The sequence below is a fragment of the Lynx canadensis genome, chromosome A3 (assembly GCF_007474595.2).
Source record: "Lynx canadensis isolate LIC74 chromosome A3, mLynCan4.pri.v2, whole genome shotgun sequence".
Taxonomy (NCBI): Eukaryota; Metazoa; Chordata; class Mammalia; order Carnivora; family Felidae; genus Lynx; species Lynx canadensis.
This window is the reverse complement of record NC_044305.1, coordinates 27,834,444-27,856,617: the sequence shown is the minus strand read 5'-3', so window position 1 is coordinate 27,856,617 and position 22,174 is coordinate 27,834,444. Positions and strand designations below refer to the sequence as shown.

The 22,174-nt window shown below is 45.8% G+C and overlaps 1 protein-coding gene across 1 annotated transcript in view; it reads right to left on the bottom strand.

The window, feature by feature from the left end:
• Positions 1 to 4,779: 4,779 nt before the first annotated feature.
• PSMF1 (proteasome inhibitor subunit 1) overlaps positions 4,780 to 22,174 on the bottom strand; it is a 42,216-nt gene continuing 24,821 nt past the window's right edge. Inside the window, exons 6-8 of the mRNA XM_030309889.2 lie at positions 7,040 to 7,093; positions 5,743 to 5,901; positions 4,780 to 5,212 (exon numbers count right to left, since the gene is read on the bottom strand). Coding sequence (XP_030165749.1) covers positions 5,161 to 5,212; positions 5,743 to 5,901; positions 7,040 to 7,093 — 265 coding nt within the window. The 3' untranslated portion in view covers positions 4,780 to 5,160. The remainder of the gene's footprint in view (positions 5,213 to 5,742; positions 5,902 to 7,039; positions 7,094 to 22,174) is intronic.

The window sequence follows — 22,174 nt, the reverse complement described above, 5'->3', positions numbered from 1 at the left end:
TTGAGGAAGCCAAGCTTACTGGACCTTTCCAAACCCTCTTTTTCTGGCCTAGACAATGAGGATACTACCTTATTGTGGTTATTATGACTTGAAGATATATGCCATTTTACAAGGGTACATGCAGTTTTAGAAACATATGTGAAACACATGTGAGTGACCCACGGGAAGCAAGGGAACGGAAGTGGGTATCGGGGTAAAACCTGACAAACAAAACGAGGGGAATTCTTGCGTGCCTTAGTCATAGTGTGTCACGAACCAAGAAGACTGGCTGAATTCTTTGCACCTGACGGCCAGGTAAAAGGAAAAGACAGAAAGAGCGTACAAAGAGTGTCTCAAACGTTCAATGTGCACATGAATCACCCGGTGAATTTGTTAAAATGCAGATCCTCATTTACCAAGTCTGGGTAGGGCCCCCGGGACTCTGCATTTCTCACAAGTTCCCACGTGATGCTGCTGGTGCAGCTGGTTTGAGTAGCAAGGATCTAGTCTTCCCTCCTGGAGAGTTCTCAAACTTACGTGATCATATGAATCTGAGGAACCCATGACCAACAGATTTAAAAGCCCGACCCTGGAGATCTGGATAAAGGTGTGGGTCGGCGCCAGGACATACCGTGTACTTTGAGCAAGCGCCTCAGGAGACCGCGAGGCTCGAGCAAACTGGGGAAGGGTGGCTGTGGTACTCCTCTGTACCCTGGCCAACAACGCAGACACAGGACACGGAGTAGACAGAAGCAAAGGGAATCACAGCCAGCTCCAAGAACTGGGAAGGAAACAAGGCAAGGGAAGAGAAGATGGGGCTGTGGGGATTGCGAAGACAGTACAGAAGTGGTCTATGGCCTGCCACCAGAAGATGAGGATTTGGAATCCAACTTTATTCTCCTTGTAAGCCATCGGGCAAACACGGAATTTCAAACCAAGCAAGAGTGGTGCCATGAACTGCACCAGACTTGGAAACTCCCCTCTACGCCGGACCCATCCTGTACCAGCATCCTGACCAGAACCTTCCCAACTCAAACCCAATCCCTTTGTGGCTCACCAGCCATGGTCACCCCAAGGTGGCGATGACCAAAGCCATGGTCTTGCTCCCCTGAGGTGACTGGTTCTGGTCTCTCTCGCATCAGTCCCAGGTCAAGTTCTTTTTCTTAAAGCTAAGCCAAAAAACACCTCACACCTACTAGGATGGCTACATGCAGGAAGACTGACAGGCACTGGCGAGGATGTGGAAAAACGAGAAGCTTCGCACCCGCTGGTGGGAACGTAAAGTGGTGTGGCCAGTTTGAAAAGTCTAGCAGTTCTTCAAAAAGTTACCGATTATGATGCGATCCAGCAATCCCACTCCTAGGCATATACCCAGGAGGAATGAAACCCTAGTCTACGCAAGACCTGTAGCACAGATGTCCACGGCAGCACAAAAGTGCGCAACAACCCAACACCTGTCCGGTAACTGAGAAGTGGATACGGAAAGGAGGGATATACATAAGAGACTCTGCAATAGAGCACAAGCCGAGGGTTGATGGGTGGGGAGGGGGGAAACGGGTTGATGGGCAGTGAGGAGGGCACTTGTTGGGATACGCACGGGGTGTTGTATGGGAGCGATGAACCACGGGAATCTACCCCCAAAACAGAGCACACTTCACGCACTGTATGTGCGTGAACTTGACAATACACTATATTTAAAAAGAAAGAAAGAAAAGAAGAGAAAGAAAGAAAGAAAGAAAGAAAGAGAGAATGGGGTTTCTGTCCACACAGCGGTATTCTTCAGCCAGAAAAGGAATGCAGCAGTGACACACGCTACAACATGGAGGAACCTTGAAGATGTCAGTGAAAAGAAGCCAGACACAAAAGGCCACGTGCCGTATGACTGTCCCTGTGAGAAGTGTCCAGAACAGGCAAATCTTTAAATTTTTTTTTTTTTTTATTTTTTTTTTTTCAACGTTTATTTATTTTTGGGACAGAGAGAGACAGAGCATGAACGGGGGAGGGGCAGAGAGAGAGGGAGACACAGAATCGGAAACAGGCTCCAGGCTCTGAGCCATCAGCCCAGAGCCTGACGCGGGGCTCGAACTCATGGACCACGAGATCGTGACCTGGCTGAAGTCGGACGCTTAACGACTGCGCCACCCAGGCGCCCCATAAATTTTTTTTTTTTAACGTTTATTATTTTTGAGACAGAGAGAGACAGAGCATGAACGGGGGAGGCGCAGAGAGAGAGGGAGACACAGAATCGGAAACAGGCTCCAGGCTCTGAGCCATCAGCCCAGAGCCGACGTGGGGCTCGAACTCACGGACCGCGAGATCGTGACCTGGCTGAAGTCGGACGCTTAACCGACTGCGCCACCCAGGCGCCCCAGAACAGGCAAATCTTTAGAGACAAAACAGACTAGTGGTTGCCTGAGGCCAGGAGCGGGGCAATGGGAGGGACTGTTAATAGGTACAGGGTTCCTTTTTTTTTTTTTTGAGGTGGCGAAAATGTCCGGGAGTTAGATGTGGTGATGGATGCACAACACTGTGAATATAGTAAAAACCACTGAATTGCACACTTTTAAAAGGTAAACTGTGGGGCGCCCGGGTGGCTCCGTCGGTTAAGCAGCCGACTTCGGCTCAGGTCATGATCTCATAGTTCGTGGGTTCGAGCCCCACGTTTCTGTGCTGACAGCTCAGAGCCTGGAGCCTGCTTTGGATTCTGTGACTCCCTCTCTCCCTGCCCCTCCCCTGCTCATGCTCTGTCTCTGTGTCTCTCTCTCTCAAAAATAAAGATTAAAGGGGCGCCTGGGTGGCGCAGTCGGTTAAGCGTCCGACTTCAGCCGGTCACGATCTCGCGGTCCGTGAGTTCGAGCCCCGGTCAGGCTCTGGGCTGATGGCTCGGAGCCTGGAGCCTGTTTCCGATTCTGTGTCTCCCTCTCTCTCTGCCCCTCCCCCGTTCATGCTCTGTCTCTCTCTGTCCCAAAAATAAATAAAACGTTGAAAGAAAAAAAAAAATAAATAAATAAATAGATTAAAAAAAGAAAAAGGTAAACTTCATGGGTACATGTGGGTATATCTCAATAAAGCTGTTTTTTTTTTTTTAATTTAAAAAAAAGGAACAGGTTATTAAGTGCTGATTTTTATTGTTAAGGATCCCACCTTTCCACAAGGCATACCCTGGAACCGTTCCCGCTCGGCCTGGTACTTACTCCTGGCTGGAAGGAGGAAGTGGCCTAGACTACAACAAACACTGACAGCATGACGTGGAAGTTCCTGAAGGCCCCATTCACTTCCCCCCACAGAACTAAGACACGATGTTCCTCAGTGTCCTTGATACAAGGAGACCCACGCAAAAAATGGCTCATTCTGCAGATGAGAATCACTGAAGTTTCTGTTTTCAGAAAACAATTATGTATAGGACTATCCTTTCAACCTGTGCTACTAGAAAAACCAAGTGCCAAATTTATTGTTTGAATCCTCTTTTCCTTAAATCACAGATCTAAAAGTGATCTGCTTCCCTGCTCGTCTGATGGTTTCTAGTGTGATGTTCCTTTAATGCTTCCTTTTATAATGAAGGATGCTTATGTGACCGAACTGCCCCAAGTCCTTTCCGTAGCCAGCATGACCCAATTCGAAAACAAAAACACTCCACCCATTTGTAGGCCCTTAAGGAAGAAGGCTAAAGGCTTCAAGGCGGTCTTCACTAAATCAGTGCTTGAGATGGGGTCTCCCAGAAATGGCCAGGGCGCCTGCTCATGCTGGCCTCCCCACTCAAGCCCCAGCCGAGGGTACCCTTAACCCCCTCTCAGGCAGTTCCAGGCTACAGCATATTAGCAGACACCTCAGGAAGGCTCTGGTAGCCTACCCTGTGCCCACAGATAAATAATGTGTCCTCATTTAGGAGAAAGAACCCAAGGATCTGAGAAGCAGAAAGGCCCATCCATGGATGCAATGCTAGCCTTGGAGGGAAAGTGCCTAGTGCCTTGATCTCTTGCCTCTGGGCCTGGTGCTCTATGGTGCTCTCTCCACTCCAGCACAGGGGGGGCTCATCACTGACCGTGTATGTCAGGCCTCGGGCTGAAAAGAATCCGGAGAACACCAGAGGTCAGGTGGGCCTGGACAGAGGACACAGGCTTCTGGAGGCTGGGGCTCCCTGGGGGTGAAAGGCCCTCCTGGCTTGTTTCCTGCTTCACTAGCTCCTCCATCCACCCCAGCCACTGGCTTCCAGAGGCTGGGCTCCCTGCTCCTATGGGGGTTCAATACCACACTCAGATGGAGCCCGTGCTCCTGTGCTTTTCTTGCGTGGGCCCCAAGGGGTACGGAGTTACCCTGTAGGTAAGCACCACACAAAGCGTCAAAAATTCATTCTTTTCCTTTGCCCAGTTCCGAGAGGTGGCCACACACAGAGGCAGGCATCAGAATGTTGTAGAGTAGGAAGGGCACCTCCCAGGGCAGCAGGAAAGCCCTGGGAAGGGAGAGCCCTGCTTAGGGTCAACTCGGTAAGTTAGTGGCAAAAATGAGATCAGCCTTCAGGTCTGTGCGGGCAAGCAGGACTGGAGGATTCTGCCCTCCGCATGACGCAGTCTCTCTGCGATGTGCCTGCCCCTGTGAAAGTCTTCCTTGTGGCCTATGCGGCCTATGGGGCTTTCTAGTCTCTCATTTTCGTCTGTGTAGCCACACGGCAAAAAGCAATTTATGAAGGGAAGGTGTCTGAGAAGCAAGAACAGGCCCTGGGTAGGAAAAGAGTCATTTGGCCCCAGAAAGATTTCAACTCTAAAGTCTCAGAAATGGAAGGAGCTGCGCAGAAAAGAAGAGTGGGAGCCTGGCAACATGATTTTTGTATTGACATTTGGTTCTTATAATAACATCCAAAATGCGTTCTGTTCTTATAGCGCTGCAGCTGCGACTGCATCGGGCCGAGGGTATATGTTGCCGGAGTGTCCCTTGAGAAGTGTGCGGGAGCTGGTGGTGAGAGAGACACACAGAATGCTCTTTGGGACCTATACGCAGCCGGGTGGAGAGCTGCAGCATGTGCCTTGGCTCTGACAGGGGGTGGGGAGGCAATCCCAGCCAGCCTGCAAACACATGGGCAGAGTCCCTCGCCCCCAGACCGCAAGAACACGGCTGCTGACGGGGCCAGCGGCGGCAGCTCCAGGAGAGTGGAGGGAAGGCTGGGATGTTACATTCTTGAGGCCTTCACAGGTACATATCATCGTAGCCCGGCGGGGGGAGATGGTCTGGGTTAGGTCTGGAATGGAAAGAGGGGCTGGTGAGTTGGGAGTGATGGCGGGGCCAGGGGCGCACAGGCAGACGGGGCCTGAGCAGAGGGAGCCTGCCCTCCAGAACGACGTGGTGCTCTGTGGGGTTGAAACGCACACGCTCTACAGCCATGATCCTGACTCTCCCACCCTGGGTAAGTTAATTCATCTTCCAGGGTCTTGATTTCTGCATCTATGCAATATGGACAGTAATATGTACCCCTAAGTGTTGCTATTAGAATCCAGCGTCCTGACATGGACTTAAACTTCAGTGAGTATGAGCAGCTCCTCCTCTGAGTGCTCCCTGAGGGAGCTGGAGGAAGGGAGGCACCGAGGGCTGGGGAGCTCTGGGGAGGCCTCAAGCATGGGGCCCGGAGGAGGCTCCACTCCCTCGGCAGTGAGGGATGACGGAGCCAGTGGTGACTCCGCACCTAGAGTCAGACTGCTTGCTCCCACAATGCTGAGCTGAGCTGAGCTGCCATCAGGCCCTATTTCTCAGCGGGCCTGAGTGAGTACCTACCCAGACGGGCTGGTCCCAATGGGTCCAAAGGGGTCAAAGCGTGCTCCTGGGGGCACAGCGCCTGGAGGAAGACGGTTTGGGAGGCCCGAGGATGGGTCAATGAGTGCTCTCGGGAAGCCAGATCTCAGGGGATCCACGATCATGCCACCTCTCCGACACCTGAGGCAAGAAGAAAAGGTGGGTAAGCAGGTGGGGCAAGGAGCTGCTGGAGGAGAGGCGAAGGAGGTGAGTGGACTAAAAATGCCTGGGATATGTACTCTGGAGAGCTCAGACACTGATGGATGGTTGCCCGAGAGTCAGCAGGAAGTGGGCAAGAACAGGAACACCAAGAGCACACCTTTCCCAGCATGTACGGCCTGCCCTTTCAGCTTTCCAGGCTGCCCGAACCCACAAAACTGAGATCCCTGCCATGTTCTACATCCAAGGGGGACAACTTGATCAAGAACAGGTGCCAGAACTTGCCAAGGTCAACGGAGAACCATCATAAGGTTCTGGAGGGCACTATTTTAGGTCTAAGGACTAGTAATGGCATTGGGACAATTCCGGATGATGGCTTTCTTGCAGTTTCCTGAGAGGGCCTCAGGGTGATCTAGGACTGCACGTCGACTGCCCAAATCTGGCTCCTGACAGCATCTGTCCCTCATGGAGTTCCACGCACCTGACCTCCTGTGCTCAAAGCAGGATGTGTGAGCTGATGTTCCCCAAACTTTGCGGCCACTGTTCAAGCTTAACTTCAGGCTCATGCGATTTCCCACTGTCTAAAAATGAGGTGCTCAAGTTGGGGTCGCTTTGCAGCACAGGTTGAAATCTACCCGGAAGCATTCAGAGAAGACAGGGCCTGGCTAGGCTGTAGTGACTTTGTTGGGTGCACGACAGAAACCACACACACAGTCTACTGGGGATCAGAGACTCCCCTGAGCAAGTGAGGTGACTGCTGAGGAGCCCTGAACTGCCCTTCAGTCTGTCGCCCACCATGTGCTCCTCAGCCGGCACCTGAGAAACCCTTCCATCCAAGGGAGGCTGCTGTCCTCCGCCAGGGCCAGTGGGGTCAGCTAATGACAGGGGAGCTGTCTGCTGGCTTGCTCGGCGCCTCCCCCACCCCGCCAGCAGAGCTCTCCCTCACTGCTGCAGGCACGGCAGAGCGGAACAGCGGCGGTGACTTCTCAGCCGCTCAGCACCAGCAGCCTCCTTCACCCCAAAGCAAGGCTGACGAAAAGCTCTAAGATTAGAAGGTGAGCTGAGCCTGAAAAGTCACAAGAGTAAGTTGTGTTGCTGCCCCCTCCCTGGCAGGACTCACCCAAAGGGGTCCAGATCCTCTCCCCCGACAGCAAACGGGCCCAGGGGATCACACCTGAAACAAACAAGGGACAATTACCACAAGTCCCATAGCAGCCAGGCTCCTGGGCTCCTGGGGACTGGAACCGAATGCCCGTGGGGTCACAAATGCACTCCCAGGTATGGAGGACAGGGGAAATCCCCGCACAAGACCATAACATGAGGGATATTTCAAAGTGGTCTTTGGCACAGACTAATATATTACAAGGGCAATATTGAAAAGAGTTGAACACAAAGCTAAAAACAAGGAGACCTCAATACTGTAGAAAATAAACGTACTGACAGTGGTTAGTAACCTCAAGATAAATTTTATTTTATTTACACTTTCTCAAGTTTCTAAATTTTGTATCACGAACCAAGAACTTTCAGATTAGAAAATATCCTAAAAACAAAACCCAAACTCCAAGACTAAGACTTAAAAGCTTCCAGGGATGGAATAAGATGGGTGTCCACACACAGCCAGAAGAGTATGGCCTCTCCACGACATTTCGATCCCACAGACACCGTGTATCTGTTTATGCGCTGCCCACTGGAGGGCCACAAACCACTGTAACCTCTAAGATTTTTTTCACCTCTACACCAAGAACCCACTTTTGTTCTCACTGGGAATGCATGAGCTAGGAGCATAAATGAGAGCATCCTTTCTGGAAAGCAATTCTGTACTGTCTAATATATACAAACCACCTGTGTCTTTCAAAAGTCTTAACGTATCTTTATACTCTTTGATCCAATAGTTCCTTATCTAGGCATTTATCTTAAACAATACATAATTCAAATTAAAATATCACCATAAAGACTTTAATCAAGGGAACTGGAATTGGCCTAACTAGGGACCAGTTAGGCACTTATGGTGGATCCCTAAATGCAATTGTGGAGACAATGTTCTCAGAGGTTTCAAAATGATATGAAAAGGGGAGCCTTGGGTGGCTCAGTCAGTTAAGTGTCTGACTTCAGCTCAGGTCATATCTCACGGTTTATGGGTTTGAGCCCCTCATCAGGCTTGCAACTGTCAGCGCAGAGTGCGCTTTGGATCCTCTGTCCCCCTCTCTCTCTGCTCTCTCTCCCTCAAAAATAAACAAACGTTTAAAAATAAAATAAAATAGGGGCGCCTGGGTGGCGCAGTCGGTTAAGCGTCCGACTTCAGCCAGGTCACGATCTCGCGGTCCGTGAGTTCGAGCCCCGCGTCGGGCTCTGGGCTGATGGCTCGGAGCCTGGAGCCTGGTTTCCGATTCTGTGTCTCCCTCTCTCTGCCCCTCCCCATTCATGCTCTGTCTCTCTCTGTCCCAAAAATAAATAAACGTTGAAAAAAAAAAAAAAAAAAAATAAATAAAATAAAATGATGTGAAAAAATGCTTATGCTCTAGTGCTAACTGTGGGGGGGAAAAAGAGATAGCCTAGGAATAGCCCAGAGAATCAACTGTGAAAAATGTGTGCAGGGGCGTGTATGTCTAAATAAAAATTGAAAGGAGTTACTCCTGGGATGATTTTCTTTATGCTTTTCTGGTTTTTTCCTACAAAACAAAAAATACTTAAAATTTGCAAAAGTGTGCTTTGGAACCTGCCTGGAGACCTAGCAAGCAATACAAACCTTGCAGTTCTGGAGGGGGTGGGGGTTCCTGCCAGACCTCAGGAGAGCCTTGTAAATAGCAGCTAATATACACTTACAGGTAAGAAGCCATTAATTAAACAACTGGGAAAAAATCCAAAAGGAGATGCTTCTTCAGTCAGTTCTACCTATCATGCTGGAAAGGATACTGTGATTTAAGTGGATGTGGCTAGGTTTCCAAGGGAAGGAATTTTTCCTGATGTAGATGACTGTTCCCGAGTCCTAGTTCAAATTTGCTGGTGGCCTCTGTTAACATCATGCCACACTGTGGATGGACAGAGGTGCTGGAGAGCACCGAGTGTATCTCCATGAAATGGTCCACTACAGGTCAGCAAATAGAAGGGGCTTCTAATGGCTATAAAAATGCCTAGGAGAACAGCACCTTATAGCTCCTGAAACACATAGCCTTTTCTCCTTTTCTCTCCTGGGCCAAAGAGCACAGGATGGGGCAGGGAGAAGGAACAGAGAAGAGAAACTGGAAAAGGCAGCTGCCAGGCCCGTGGCAACCATTTGTGTACTTGAAATTGTCACAGCCTATCCCTTGGCTCAACACTTACCACAATCTCGCTGCAACACACGCACGCACACTTCTGTGAATTTATTATGCACATGCTCAGAACCCATTTTAAAATAGTCTCAGTCCTGGGTCCCCTGGGTGGCTCAGTTGGTTAAGTGACTGACTCTTGATTTCAGCTGAGGTCACGATCCCAGGGTTGTGGGATCGAGCCATATGTTGGGCTCCATGCTAGGCGTGGAGCCTGCTTAAGATGTTCTCTCCCCCTCTCTCTGCCCCTCCTCTGCTTGCACTCTTTCTCTCTCTTAAACATTAAAAAAAAAAAAAAAAAAAAAAATTAGTCTCAGTCCAGCAAGTCCCCCTGGCTGTAATTTCTTCTTGACCGTTCTTTTGAGGGGAATGTCTGATTTTTGTATAAGGTCTCTGAAATCAAGCCCCTCCTTCAACTGATAATCAGCTGAAGTAGAGTGTTATACACTAACGCTGTAGGCCAAAGTGCCTGCCTGGGCCCACATGACCATATGATCCCGGCTCCAACAGGGCCCCCCGAAGGGATTTGAAGGTGATCCCGAACACCACATTTCCTCCTTCTGTGCTCCCCTCTCCTCTTGGATAAAAACATCACCCACTCCTCTCTTGGGCACACAAATCCCGCTGACACCACTCTAACAGCTACACGGTCTGGCGATGTGGAAAGGCCTCGGGACTGGAGGGCAGAAGACGGGCCCTGGGCTCTGGGTGGAGGATGATCTAGGTGGTTGGCAGGGGTCTGTCACAAACCTGTGCACCTCAGTCTTTTAAGAAGACTGGAGTCTAAGAAGTAACACTCACAGGGCCTGCTGTTGACGATGACACAGCCGCAGCAGGCACAGACAGACATGCTGCCAGGCAAGGCCTGGAAGAAGTGGGTAACAGCCACTGCCGCTATTTACCAAGAGCCTGCCCTGTACTAATTTAGTTTTAAAAAAACTAATTTTGAAAATGTAATCTTCTCAACAGGTAATGCATCTACCCGTTTCAAAATTCAAGACTGATAAAAGACCCACACGTCTATAATCTTAGGCTAGATGTGTCCTGGAATTCAGAATTCTTCAGATTTAGAAAGGTCAGATGGGTGTACCTAACTTACATTGTGTAACACTCCCAAGCAGCACCCGGGCTGTAACAAATACCCTAATGTTTCTGCAAAACGAATGCCTATTCATATGTAAGTGGGATAAATGAATGTATGAGGAGCTTCATGCCACTTCAGGACAGGGTTTGGCACCAATCTTATGGGGAGAAGGGGGAGGGGGGGAGAGGAAGGGGGAGAGGAGGGAGAGAAGGGGGAGAGGAAAGGGGAGAGGGAAGGGGGAGGGCGGACAGAGCGGGGGATGAGAGAGAATATATCTCAAGGTCCTGCTCAGCACAGAGTCCAACATGGGTCTCATCCCACTCGATCCCTGGGATCAGGATCTGAGCCGAATCAAGAGCTGGACGCTCAAGGGACTGAGCCCCCAGGTGCCCCTCAGAGCTCCTTTGATATCAGAATTGTACATAAAAGATTGTGGGCCCACAAAAGCAAAAATTCTCCCTTTCACCCTTGTTCCCCAGCCTACCAGGTCTTCCTACAGACAACTAAGATACCAGCTTCTTGTATGTCCTTCCAAAAATACTATGCATAGAGAGCAAATATGTATCTCTCCTTTTTTAACAGATGGGTGCACTGAGTGCCTTATATACATTATCATATTTCACCTTTGCAGCAGCCCTCTGAGTACGTATGATTTTTATTCTTATTTTACAGATGAGGAAACAGGCTCAGAAGCAAGGTTTCTTAAACAAAGCCACAAAGGTAGTAAGTGGCCAATACAGTATTCATCCTGGGTCTGCCCAACATCAAAACCCATCCATGCTCAAACTGATGTGTTGAGACCATTTACATTTAATGTGATTTTATGTGATAGGTTTAGATTTATAGCTACTACCATTTACTATTCGTTTTCCAAATGTTCCCTCTGTTTTTCATTCCTCTGTTTGCTCTTTCTTTTTATTCAATTTTAGTGTTTTTTACTCGATCTCTTCTTAGAGTTTTTTCCAAGTGGTTGCTTGAGGGATCAAATATACAGACTGAACCTCTTCAGTCTACTTTGAAACAGTATTTTACCATTTCAAGTAGAAGGCAGAGACCGTAGAAGGCATATACAGGTCCATTCATTCTCCTCTACGTTACAGTTGCTCCCTATTATACTGACATAAAGTGAAATGTGTAATTTTTGCTTTCAACTGTAAAACACATTTTAGAGAATTCAAGAGAACAGTTCTATTTACCTAGACATTTACCATTTCTATTGCTCTTCCTTCATTCCTGATGTTCCAAGTTTCCATCTGGTATCATTTCCCTTCGGTCTGAAGAACTTCCTTTAGCAATTCCTTTTGAGAAGAGCTGTTGACTATGAATTCTTAGTTTCCTTTCACTAAGAACTCTTAATATCCTTCAGAAATAAAGTGAAATATTTGCTGGATACAGAATTCTGGGTTGACAATTCTTTTTTCTCCATACTTTGAGAACATCTGTCCACCTCTTCCTGGTCTCCATGATTTCTAATGAGAAATCCACAATTGTTCACGTTCTTATTCTTCTATAGGCAAGTCATTGTTTTTCCCTAGCTGCTTTCATGATTTTTTTTTTCTTCATTTTTAGTTCTTGGCAGTTTGATTATAAGTCTGCACATGGACTTTCTTCGGTTTATCCATTTAGGGTTTGCTGAGCTTTTTGAATTTGTGGGTTTTTTGCCCAAAATGTCTTTTGCCAAATCTGGGGAGTTTTCAGCCCTTATTTTCTTCGAATAATTTTTCTGTACTGTCTTCTTTCTCCTCTTTTAAGACTCTGATTGCCCCTATGTTAGACCTTTTATAATTGTCCCACAAATCCCTGAAACTTAATTTTTCAATCTGTGTTCAGACAAGATAATTTCTACTGCTCGGTCTTCAAGTTTACTCTTTCTTCTGTTATTTCCATTCTGATATGCCTTCATCCAGTGAGCTTGTTTTGATTATTTTACTTTTCAATTCTAAAATTTCCATTAGGTTCTTCTTCATACCTGCTATTTCTTTGCTGAGACCTGCTGCTCTGTTCAGTTCAAGACAGTCTGCCCTCACTTCTTGCAGCATTTTTATAATAGCTGCTTTCTGTCTTTGTCAAGATAATCCCAACATCTGTGTCATCTCAGTGCTGGCACCTGTTACCTTTTTGTGAGTTGTGTGAGTTGAAGTTTTCTTGGTTCTTTGTATGCCCAGTAATTTAGAATTGTATCCTGGAGGCTCTGAAGAATCCTGATATTTCTGTTTTAGCAGGCAATCAACATAGCTGGCTTCAGGATCCAAGTTCTGGTTTCAATGTCAGTTGTTTTCAAAGCCTTTGCAGTGCTGTCCAGTGCTGTACCACGTATGTGCTGCCAAGCATTGTTTGGACCACCCAGTTCTACTCAAACTGTGATGTGCAGATGCATCAGTGGGGGATCTGGCTAAGGGCAGGTTTCTTTTCTTTTCTTTTCTTTTTTAAAATATACTTTATTGTCAAGTTAGCTAACATACAGCACATACAGTGTACTCTTGGTTTCGGGAGTAGATTCCCGTGATTCATCACTGACATACAACACCCAATGTTCATCCCAGCAAGTGCCCTCCTCAATGCCCATCACCCATTTTCCCCTCTCTCGTGCCCCCCCATCAACCCTCAGTTTGTTCTCTGTATTTAAGAGCATCTTATGGTTTGCCTCCAATCTCTGTTTGAAACTATTCTTTTCCCTTCCTCTCCCCCAGGTCGTCTGTTAAGTTTCTCAAATTCCACTATGAGTGAAACATATGATATCTGTCTTTCTCTGACTGACTTATTTCACTCAGCATAATACCCTCCAGTCCATCCACATTGTTGCAAATGGCAGGACTGCATTCTTTCTCATTGCCAAGTAGTATTCCATTGTATATATAAACATCTTTATCATTCATCAGTGGGTGGGCATTTAGGCTCTTTCCAAAATTTGGCTATTGTTGAAAGTGCTGCTATAAACACTGGGGTACATGTGCCCCTGTACCTTTTGGATGAATTCCTAGTAGTGCTATTACTGGGTCGTAGAGCAGTTCTATTTTTAATTTTTTGAGGAACCTCCACACTGTTTTCTGGAGTGGCTGCACCAGCTTGCATTCCCACCAGCAGTGCAAGAAAAGGGCAGGTTTTAATCCAGAAGATCACGAGTGGGACTTGAGATTCTGTATGTTTCACAAACTGAGTGAACGTGACTGGACTTGCTAGTCTGGGGAACACCAATGACTAAGACTGCCAGGGTACAAGTTCAGCTGGGAAATTCTGGTAGCCTAGGATTATTTACTCTGTTCTGCTAAGCGTAGAAATTTAGGACTGGGAACATGGAGATGCTGAGGACAGTAGACAAGAGTGTGTGTGCATATACACGTATGGCAGCAGTTACAGTGCTCTGAGCAAGCAGAGCACTAAACCTTCTCTTTTCCCCCCTGCTGAGGATATCCTGTGAGTTCAAAGGTGAACTGGGAATGGAGGTGGGTGGGAAGTATCGCATTTGGCTAGGAAAACAAAATTTTTAGAAGAAAAAAAGAAACAGATATGCATAAATTTAAAAATTGTAAGAAAGATGTCACCATAATCAAACATGATTCTTTTTGCTATTCTTTTCTTGTCTATTTTCATAAGCATGCTTTTATAAAATTATAATGCTATCATTTTAGATCCCACTGTTTTCCTCCACTTATGTCCTGTATTCCCAAGTTGTCTGTCTTTGCTATTGACATTTTAATGACCAAGTAATAATCACTCAAGTGAAGCAAATTTTTAACATTTACTTGACCTTCTACTGTATGTATTGGTATTGCTTCTGGTAGGTGTAACTATAAATGATGGTGTAATTGGTGACTTTTGTGCACATGTTTTTTTTCTGTCAGAAATCAGTTCACTGGGGGGGCGCCCGGAGGCTCACTTGGTTAAGCATTCTACTCTTGATTTCCGTTCAGGTCGTGAGCTCACGGTTCACTAACAGCGCGGAGCCTGCTTGGGATTCTCTCTTCTCCCTCTCTCTCTGCCCCTCCCCCTCCTGCATGCGCTCTCTCAAAAAATAATAAACTTTAAAAAAAGAAAGAATCGGTAAATGTTACCCTCTGCTTGTCCTACCAGTGTATGATGGGGACAACCTGCTTCTCTGATCAACAGACAGGAGTTGTGCTCAGAAGCCTCAGCTGCACCTGACTTGGAGGATTCAGAAGGTGAGATTGGAGTTCTGCAAGCTGATGAAATTCAGGTAAGATTTACACTCAGCTGATGTAGTAATGGGTACACGTTACCCCGAAGGTGATAGGGAGGGGAGGGGAAAGTGTATTTTGCATTTGGGAGGCCAGACGGTAGACTATGCTAGGTAACATTTCTAGAAATGGCCCCCTCTCAATATTCCACACTGTCTAATCCCCAGAACCTGTGATGTCATGACCAATCACTCCTGTGATTGTTTTAGGTAATACTGCACAGTTGACTTCAAAAAGGGCAGATTATATGAATGGGCTAATCTACTTACATGGGCCCTAAAAAGCAGAAAACTTTCTCTAGCTGGCAGCAGAAGAGAAGGTGGAAGGGGAGAGTCAAAACATGAGAAGGACTTGGCATACTATCGCTGGCTTTGAAGACGGAGGGGGCCGCGTGAGAAGAGACGTAGGGAATCTTAAGGAGATGAGAGGCCCTCAGCCACAGCCAATGAGGAATGGGGAGCTCAAGTCCTACAAAACAAGGAACTAAATTTGGGTTCAGTTAGCTCACAAATGTTACGGGGGTGATGCTTTTCTAAACAATTTAAAAGAAAAAGGAGACCAACTCCAGCAACATGGCAAGGATAGGGAAACAGCATCAAAATACGGTGGGAATGCCAACGAATACAATTGTTTGGTTCTACTTCCAGCGACAGATGCTAAGGAAACATTCAGAGATGTGCTCTAAGTTTCAAAGTATGTTCACTGAGTGTTAGCTACGGTAGCCCCAAGTTAGGGACTTAGGCTAAGAAACACAAAAGCCTTGCATCATCCTGGATCTGTCTCTCCTTCATTAAACAACCCATCAGCAAGTCCTATCAGGTATACTTCCAAACATACCCCAGATCATCTGCCTCGTCTCTGCCACCACCCCCCCCCTTCACCCCCCCCCCACCACCGTTGTTTGTTCCCTGGGTGCCCATGTCAGCTCCTGGCGCCATCTTCCTGTTTCTGCTCTTGGACCTTTATACTCCATTCTCCACAAAGATGCCAGAGTGATTCAAAAATAAAACATAAACAGTATGAAGTCCCTCCCAGGGATCCCTACTGCTTTTGATCTTGCCCCCAAGACTCCGCATGCCCTGGCCTTTGCTCACCCCCAGTGTCATCACCGATCTCTCTGTTCTCCACCCCCAAGTTTACTGAGTTCCAACCACACCACTTTCTCTTTATTCTCAGAACAATCCAAAACGATCATTTCTTTTGAAACGATTGCTGATACATGTGTTACAAGGAGGAAATACTAGGGGCGCCTGGGTGGCTCAGTCAGTCGGGCATCCAACTTCGGCTTGGGTCATGATCTCACGGTCTGTGAGTTCGAGCCCCGCGTCGGGCTCTGTGCTGACGGCTCGGCCTGCTTCGGATTCTGTGTCTCCGCCCCCCCCCTGCCCCTCCCCTGCTCATGCTCAGTCTCTATCTCTCAATAATGAATAAACATTAAAAAAACATTAAAAAAAAAAAGGAGGAAATACTAAGGGCTGAATCTTGCTCCAATGTTTATGAGCTATGTTGGTTTGGCTAAGTTAATTAACCTCTCTGTGCATCAGTTTTCTTTTCTATAAAATGGGAATAGAAGCATCTATCTCATTCTCGTTAGGATGAAGAGATTATATTTTACACTTAATGTAACTGCTTGGCACACAGTAAAGACTTGTTAAATATTAACCACGTTAGTTGTCAGAACCTAACCGGGATTCCTCCACAGAAAAAAGTCAGTGGTTCATGGGGTCCCAACCAGACTGCTTTCTGTCCCAAATGTTTTGATGGTTCCTATTACCCAGGATCAAATCTAGCTCCTTAGCACATGGGGCCCCTTGTGATGTGGTCCTCACATTCACCTACTCTCCTTTCACATGCCAGTACAAATATAATGCCCTCACTCCCTCCCTTGCCCCAACATACACACGCATGAGATGATTTCAGAGCCTCATTTAAACCCACTGTCCCCTCAGCCATACATGCCAATTACTTTCAATATCACAGAATTTTTATTAGTCCTATAGAATTTAGCTCATCAGGCATTATCTCTGTGAAGCCTTTCCTTCTATCTTGTACCACTCAATCCTTCAGAATATTATTCAGAATAATCACCCTTCTCTGTGCTTTAGCAGACCTCAGAAAATACTTGTCATTGTTTTTAAAGGACTTATGATCTGGAATGAACAGGGCAATCAGCGGGGGATCAACTGTGAACTCCTTCAAGGCTGGGTCCACACCTCATCATGTATTCCCAGTGCCCAGTACAGTGCTTGACACATAAGCAACACTTAGACTTACTTGGGAACGAGAAATTGTAAGAAGGCAAAAGCAAAGGCTTTAGAGTTAGACCCACGTTCAAATTCTGGCTTCACCATCTAATGGCTGTGTGACTTGGGGTAGGTCATGAAATCCCTACACCTTAGCTTTCTCTCCTGTAAAGTACGACAACAGTATTTCTCGAGGTTGTTGTAGGTGTCACATGAGGATGTTTACAAGAGTGTAACACCTGGTACATAATAAAAAGTTCAAGAAGTGGTAGCCAATATTCTATTATTATATCACAACTGCTTTTTACTGGTTGCGATCAAATTACTTATACATGAACCTCAGTTTCCTTACTTGTAAAATGAGGAGAGCCCTTGCCCATCTCATGGGGTTGAGAGAATAAAATACGCGCATATGGATGAAACGCCTAGCTTGTGGCTTACAATAATTGGCACTCAACAAGCAGTGATTGAATAATTATTATTGAACTAGCTTTGCCATACATGAGAAAAACCAAAGAGATCAAGATTATTTGCCTCTAAGAGGAAAGACAATGAGGGCAAATTTTAAGAATATGGAATAACAGGGGCGCCGCCTGGGTGGCTCAGTCGATTAAGCATCTGACTCTTGATTTCAGCTCAGGTCATGATCTCATAGTTGGTGAGTTTGAGCCCTGCATTGGGATTCTCTCTCCTTCTTTCTCTGCCCCTCTCCTGCTTGTGCTCTCTCTCTCTCTCAAACTAAATATGTACACTAAAAAAAAAAAAAAAAAAAAAGGAAATAGTTTCATGACTAATAAAAATTGAAAATTTAATTATTAAGGTGACATAGGTAGAGGATAAATCTTTTTGGAATATGGTGCTGTACCAACTGGATTCAATATAGTAAGACATCAATCTATCTTGTACCACGCATAAAATTAATTTCAAATGGGTTATAGATCTAAATATAAAAGGTAAAACAACAGAGCTCCTAGAAAAAATATATGAGAACTCTTCCATGACTGTGGGGTAGGGCAAAGATTTCTCAAACATCAAAAAGAACATCAAACATAAAGGGACAGCATTGATAAGCTAGATTACATAAAAATTAAGAATACTTTAATTTAAAAAACACCACTGATAGAGTGCAAAGGCAAACCACAGAGGGAAAATATTTGCAATACATGTATCTGACCAAGGACTTAAATCCAGAATACACAAACAATGCCTACAAATCATAAAAAGATAAGACAACCGAATATAAAAATGGGTAAGAGATCTGAAAGACTCTTCAACAAAAGGGAATATCTAAAAGAGCTTGTAAACATTTTAAAAAAAGAAAAAGAAAGGATTCAAAATGTTCTCCACAGAACTCTAGGGGTCCCTGAAACTCTTTCATTTCAGGGGGTCCATGAGATCAAAGCTATTTCCTCTTAGAAGCTATTTGCTTCCTTCACCATGTTGACATTTGCACTGACGGTACAAAGGCAGCAGTGAGAGAAATCACTGATTCCTTAGTATGAATAAAAGCAGGGACACTAAACTAGCAGTCGGGTGTACTGCTCGTGTCACTTTAGGATGTCCTTGATGAAGCAGTAAAAAATTACCCAGTGTTCTAAAATTCCCATCTTTGAATACACCTCTTCTTGGTATTCTCTGTGATGAAATGGGAAAACAGGCATAGAGCACTTCTGCATAAAGAAGTACAATGGCACTTACCAATACTTTCACAGTTAAGTTGCTAGCTCAACTAGCCATTTTTTCATGGAAAACCATTTTAACTTGAAAGAATGACTGACAGACAAACCATGATTATTCAGACTTGGGCTACCTAGTAGACATTTTCTCAAAACAATGTGGGCCTATTACTACAAGACAAACAACTGATACTGTTGCCAATGATAAAATTGAAGCTTTTGGGTGAAAATTAACGATTTGAAAATTTGTATTCATCAGTAGCTTGATGGCTTCCTAGTCCTCATGGTGATGAGAATAGTAATATTGATGAATGTGACTTTTTTGATACTGGATAATGAGTCAGCATTTAGCGGATCTGCATTAACTCAGTGAACCAATATTTTCCAAATGATCGATACATGATCTTCCAATATCATACATGGGTAAAAGATCCACCCAAAGGACATGACAGACCAGTGGATTTTAACGTAATAATGTACAAGAACGTACCTTCGCTGTTAGGTATTCAGATTCCACACTACAATTAACCCTTCAAGAAACTATCACTTCTCAAGTTTTGGTGTAATGCAAATAAGAATATCCACAATTATTTGAAAACATTATTAAGCCAGTCTTCTCTTTTCTTATAACAATTAGGGTAAGGCTCAACAAAAACATTACTGCCTGCAGACTAAATGCAGAAGCCAGAAGTGAGAACCTAGTTATCTTCCATACCTAACGATAAACAGGTCTGCAGCAAAGTGAAACAAACCATTCTTTTCGTGCAATTTCTGTGTTTGGGGGAAAATAGTATTTTTGTAAAAATGTGTTATTTGTGTTAATATATAATGAGTTTATTATTGTTTTTTAAAAACTTTTAATTTTTTTATATTTAAGAGAGAGAGAGAGACAGAGACAGAATCCAAAGCAGGCTCCAGGCTCTGAGATGTCAGTCAGCACAGAGCCCAACGTGGGGCTCGAACCCACGAGATCATGACCCAAGCCGAAGTTGGATGCTCAACTGACTGAGCCACCTAGGCGTCCATTGTTATTTTTTAAGTGAATGAATAAATATGTATTTGTAAAATTTCAGTTTTAATTTCTAATATGGTAAATATTGATTGATAAATAAGAACTCTTTAATAATTCAGAATTTAATAATTCTTTCTCAATAATTCAGAGTTCAAGAGGGTTTCTGAGACTAAAAAATGTTGAGCTCTGCCAGCATGGAAAATATAACTCAGCGAAGTAAAAGGAAAAAACTCTATGCAGATGCACAGAACTTTACTATTTAAGATGAAAAACTGAACATGCTTAAAATACTCCATGGAGGTTAGGCAAGACTACAGCATATCTGCAAAATATAATATCAGATACTAAAAAAGAGATGTTTGGCACTTTAGTAAACAGATTATGAAACTTTAAAAAGGAAATGCACGACACAAAATATCAGAAACATTAAAAATATGCAAAGACACAGACTGGGACTGAAAATGAATTTTGAAAGACAAGAGCTTTAGATCTGAGGATTTATTTTTAGTGAAGCCAGATAAGCATAGGAAAAACTGGTTTTTCAAAACAGCGAGTAGGATTTGGGGCATACGGTCTGACTGAGGACAGATGGGGCAAAGGGAAATGGGTTAGAATTGTAAGACAACAACAACAAAAGTTAGGCTTAGATAAACACACACACACACACACACACAGACCCCTTCCCTTACAGATGGGCTGTTCTCAGTAACTCTTCCCTAGAGATGTCAGGAGTAGGACAGATCTACTTTCTGCTATTAAGTCTCCATCACAAGGGAATGTCCTCGCCACGTACATCCCTGGCCTAGAAGCAGCCAGCACCAAACTGGCAGACTCAGCATCCTTTGACAAGCGCTAGCTACACGTCCCCACACACTCAAATCTCCTTCCACGCTAGGACAGACACCCTATTTTGGTTTGGTTTAGAAGTTTCCAGGGATGGGACAGACTTAGATGGGGGTGTGGAAGGCAAGCAGTGAGACACAGGACTGTGTCCTGTGGGAAGGGGGCAGAGGCTGCCATTTCCTGCTCAGAGCAAGAGCCGCCCAGAGCCGCGCTGTTCACTGATGGGCTAATTAACACCCCGCAGCAGCCAGATGGGAGGCTCCGGGGCTCTTTCAGGCCTTCCTGCCCTAAGGCCCCACCCCCAAATCCAGCATCTGAGGGAAAAACAAAAAGGTGAAAGTGTGAGTGCTGGTTGCCCGGCAACCTGGAGTCCACGGGGGCTCAACGAAGGAATCGGTGTCATTACAGACATCTGTGCTGATAGAGGAAGGGGGCTGGTGAGGAGCGGGGGTAGAGGGGGGTGCGTGGCCGGCAAAAAGCCTCCCTAAACACTCCACCTCCTCTCCAACCATCTCATCCAGTTCAGTGTGCTAGTCCTGGGAGACAGGTTTGCTTGAGAAAGACCTAATGGAGGGAGGGCAAGGGAATGGGTTTTCCTCCATACTCAGGGTGCGCTGACTACACTGAATTGGTACAAACTGATTACATGCACTGAAACCGAAGGGTGTAGTGGGGAAAGCAGAAGCAGAGTTAGACCCACCTCCAAGGCCTCTGCTCCTGCCTGCCATTTAATACTCTCCTTGATATGGGGGGTGGGTGGGGGGGTGGAAAAAGTGGCAGGTGCTAAGAGTGGTATGCAGGACAATGAGGGTCAGCCTTCTGCCCTGTCACCTCCACCCCCATCACACCTGTCTCTAATCACTTCCGATCCTTCCAGGGCTCTGCAGAGGACAAGCCTTCATGCTGGAACACCTTCCTACCCTCCTCATTCTTTAGGAACCCGCCTTAGGGGAAGCCTTCCCTGAACACCAAGAGTGGTTCCGGCTCCTCTACCTATGTGCTCCCTAGCACCCTGTCCCTCCCTGTGATGATAGCAGGCGCAGATGGCATCACTGGTCTTCGTGAAGCACCTGGGGCTAGATCTAGAGCTCCCCATCTAGTGAGCTCAAGAAATACCGGGATTTAAGAACCTAAGTGGCCCCTCAGCATCTAAAGTTTTAAATACTTCTTAATTAAAAACATTTTTTTAAACATTTATTTATTTGAGACAGAGCATGAGCAGGGGAGGGGCAGAGAGAGGGAGACACAGAATCTGGAGCAAGCTCTAGGCTCTGAGCCGTCAGCACAGAGTCCGACGCAGGGCTCGAACCCACGAACCATGAAATCATGACCTGAGCCAAAATCAGGTGCTTAACTGACTGAGCCACCCAGGCACCCCTAAAGGTAAACATTTTACAAATTTCTTTTAAATGTTTAGTTTTTGAAAGAGAGAGAGACAGACAGACAGAATGTAAGCAGGGGAGGGGCAGAGAGATGGAGAATCTGAAGCCAGCTCCAGGCTCTGAGCTGTCAGCACAGAGCCCAATGCAGGGCTCGAACACGCGAGCTGCAAGATCATGACCCGAGCCAAAGTCAGATGCTTAACTGACTGAGCCACCTAGGCACGCTGAAAATTTTAAATACTTTTTATCTTTAAATAATCAAAGAGTCACAGGAAGTTGGAAAAATAGTGCGGAGGAATCCTGGGTACCTTCACCCGGTTTTCTCCAAGTAATACCACCACAAAGCTCCCTCGTGCTACCTCCCCTGCCTTTCTAATCATACCCAACAGCCTGCCTCAGCCCCCATTCCTAATCTCTGGCAACCACTAATCTGTTTAGAATGTCTAGAATACTATCATTTCGAAAATGTTCTATAAATGGAATCATACAGTGTGTGACCTTTTGGAATTTT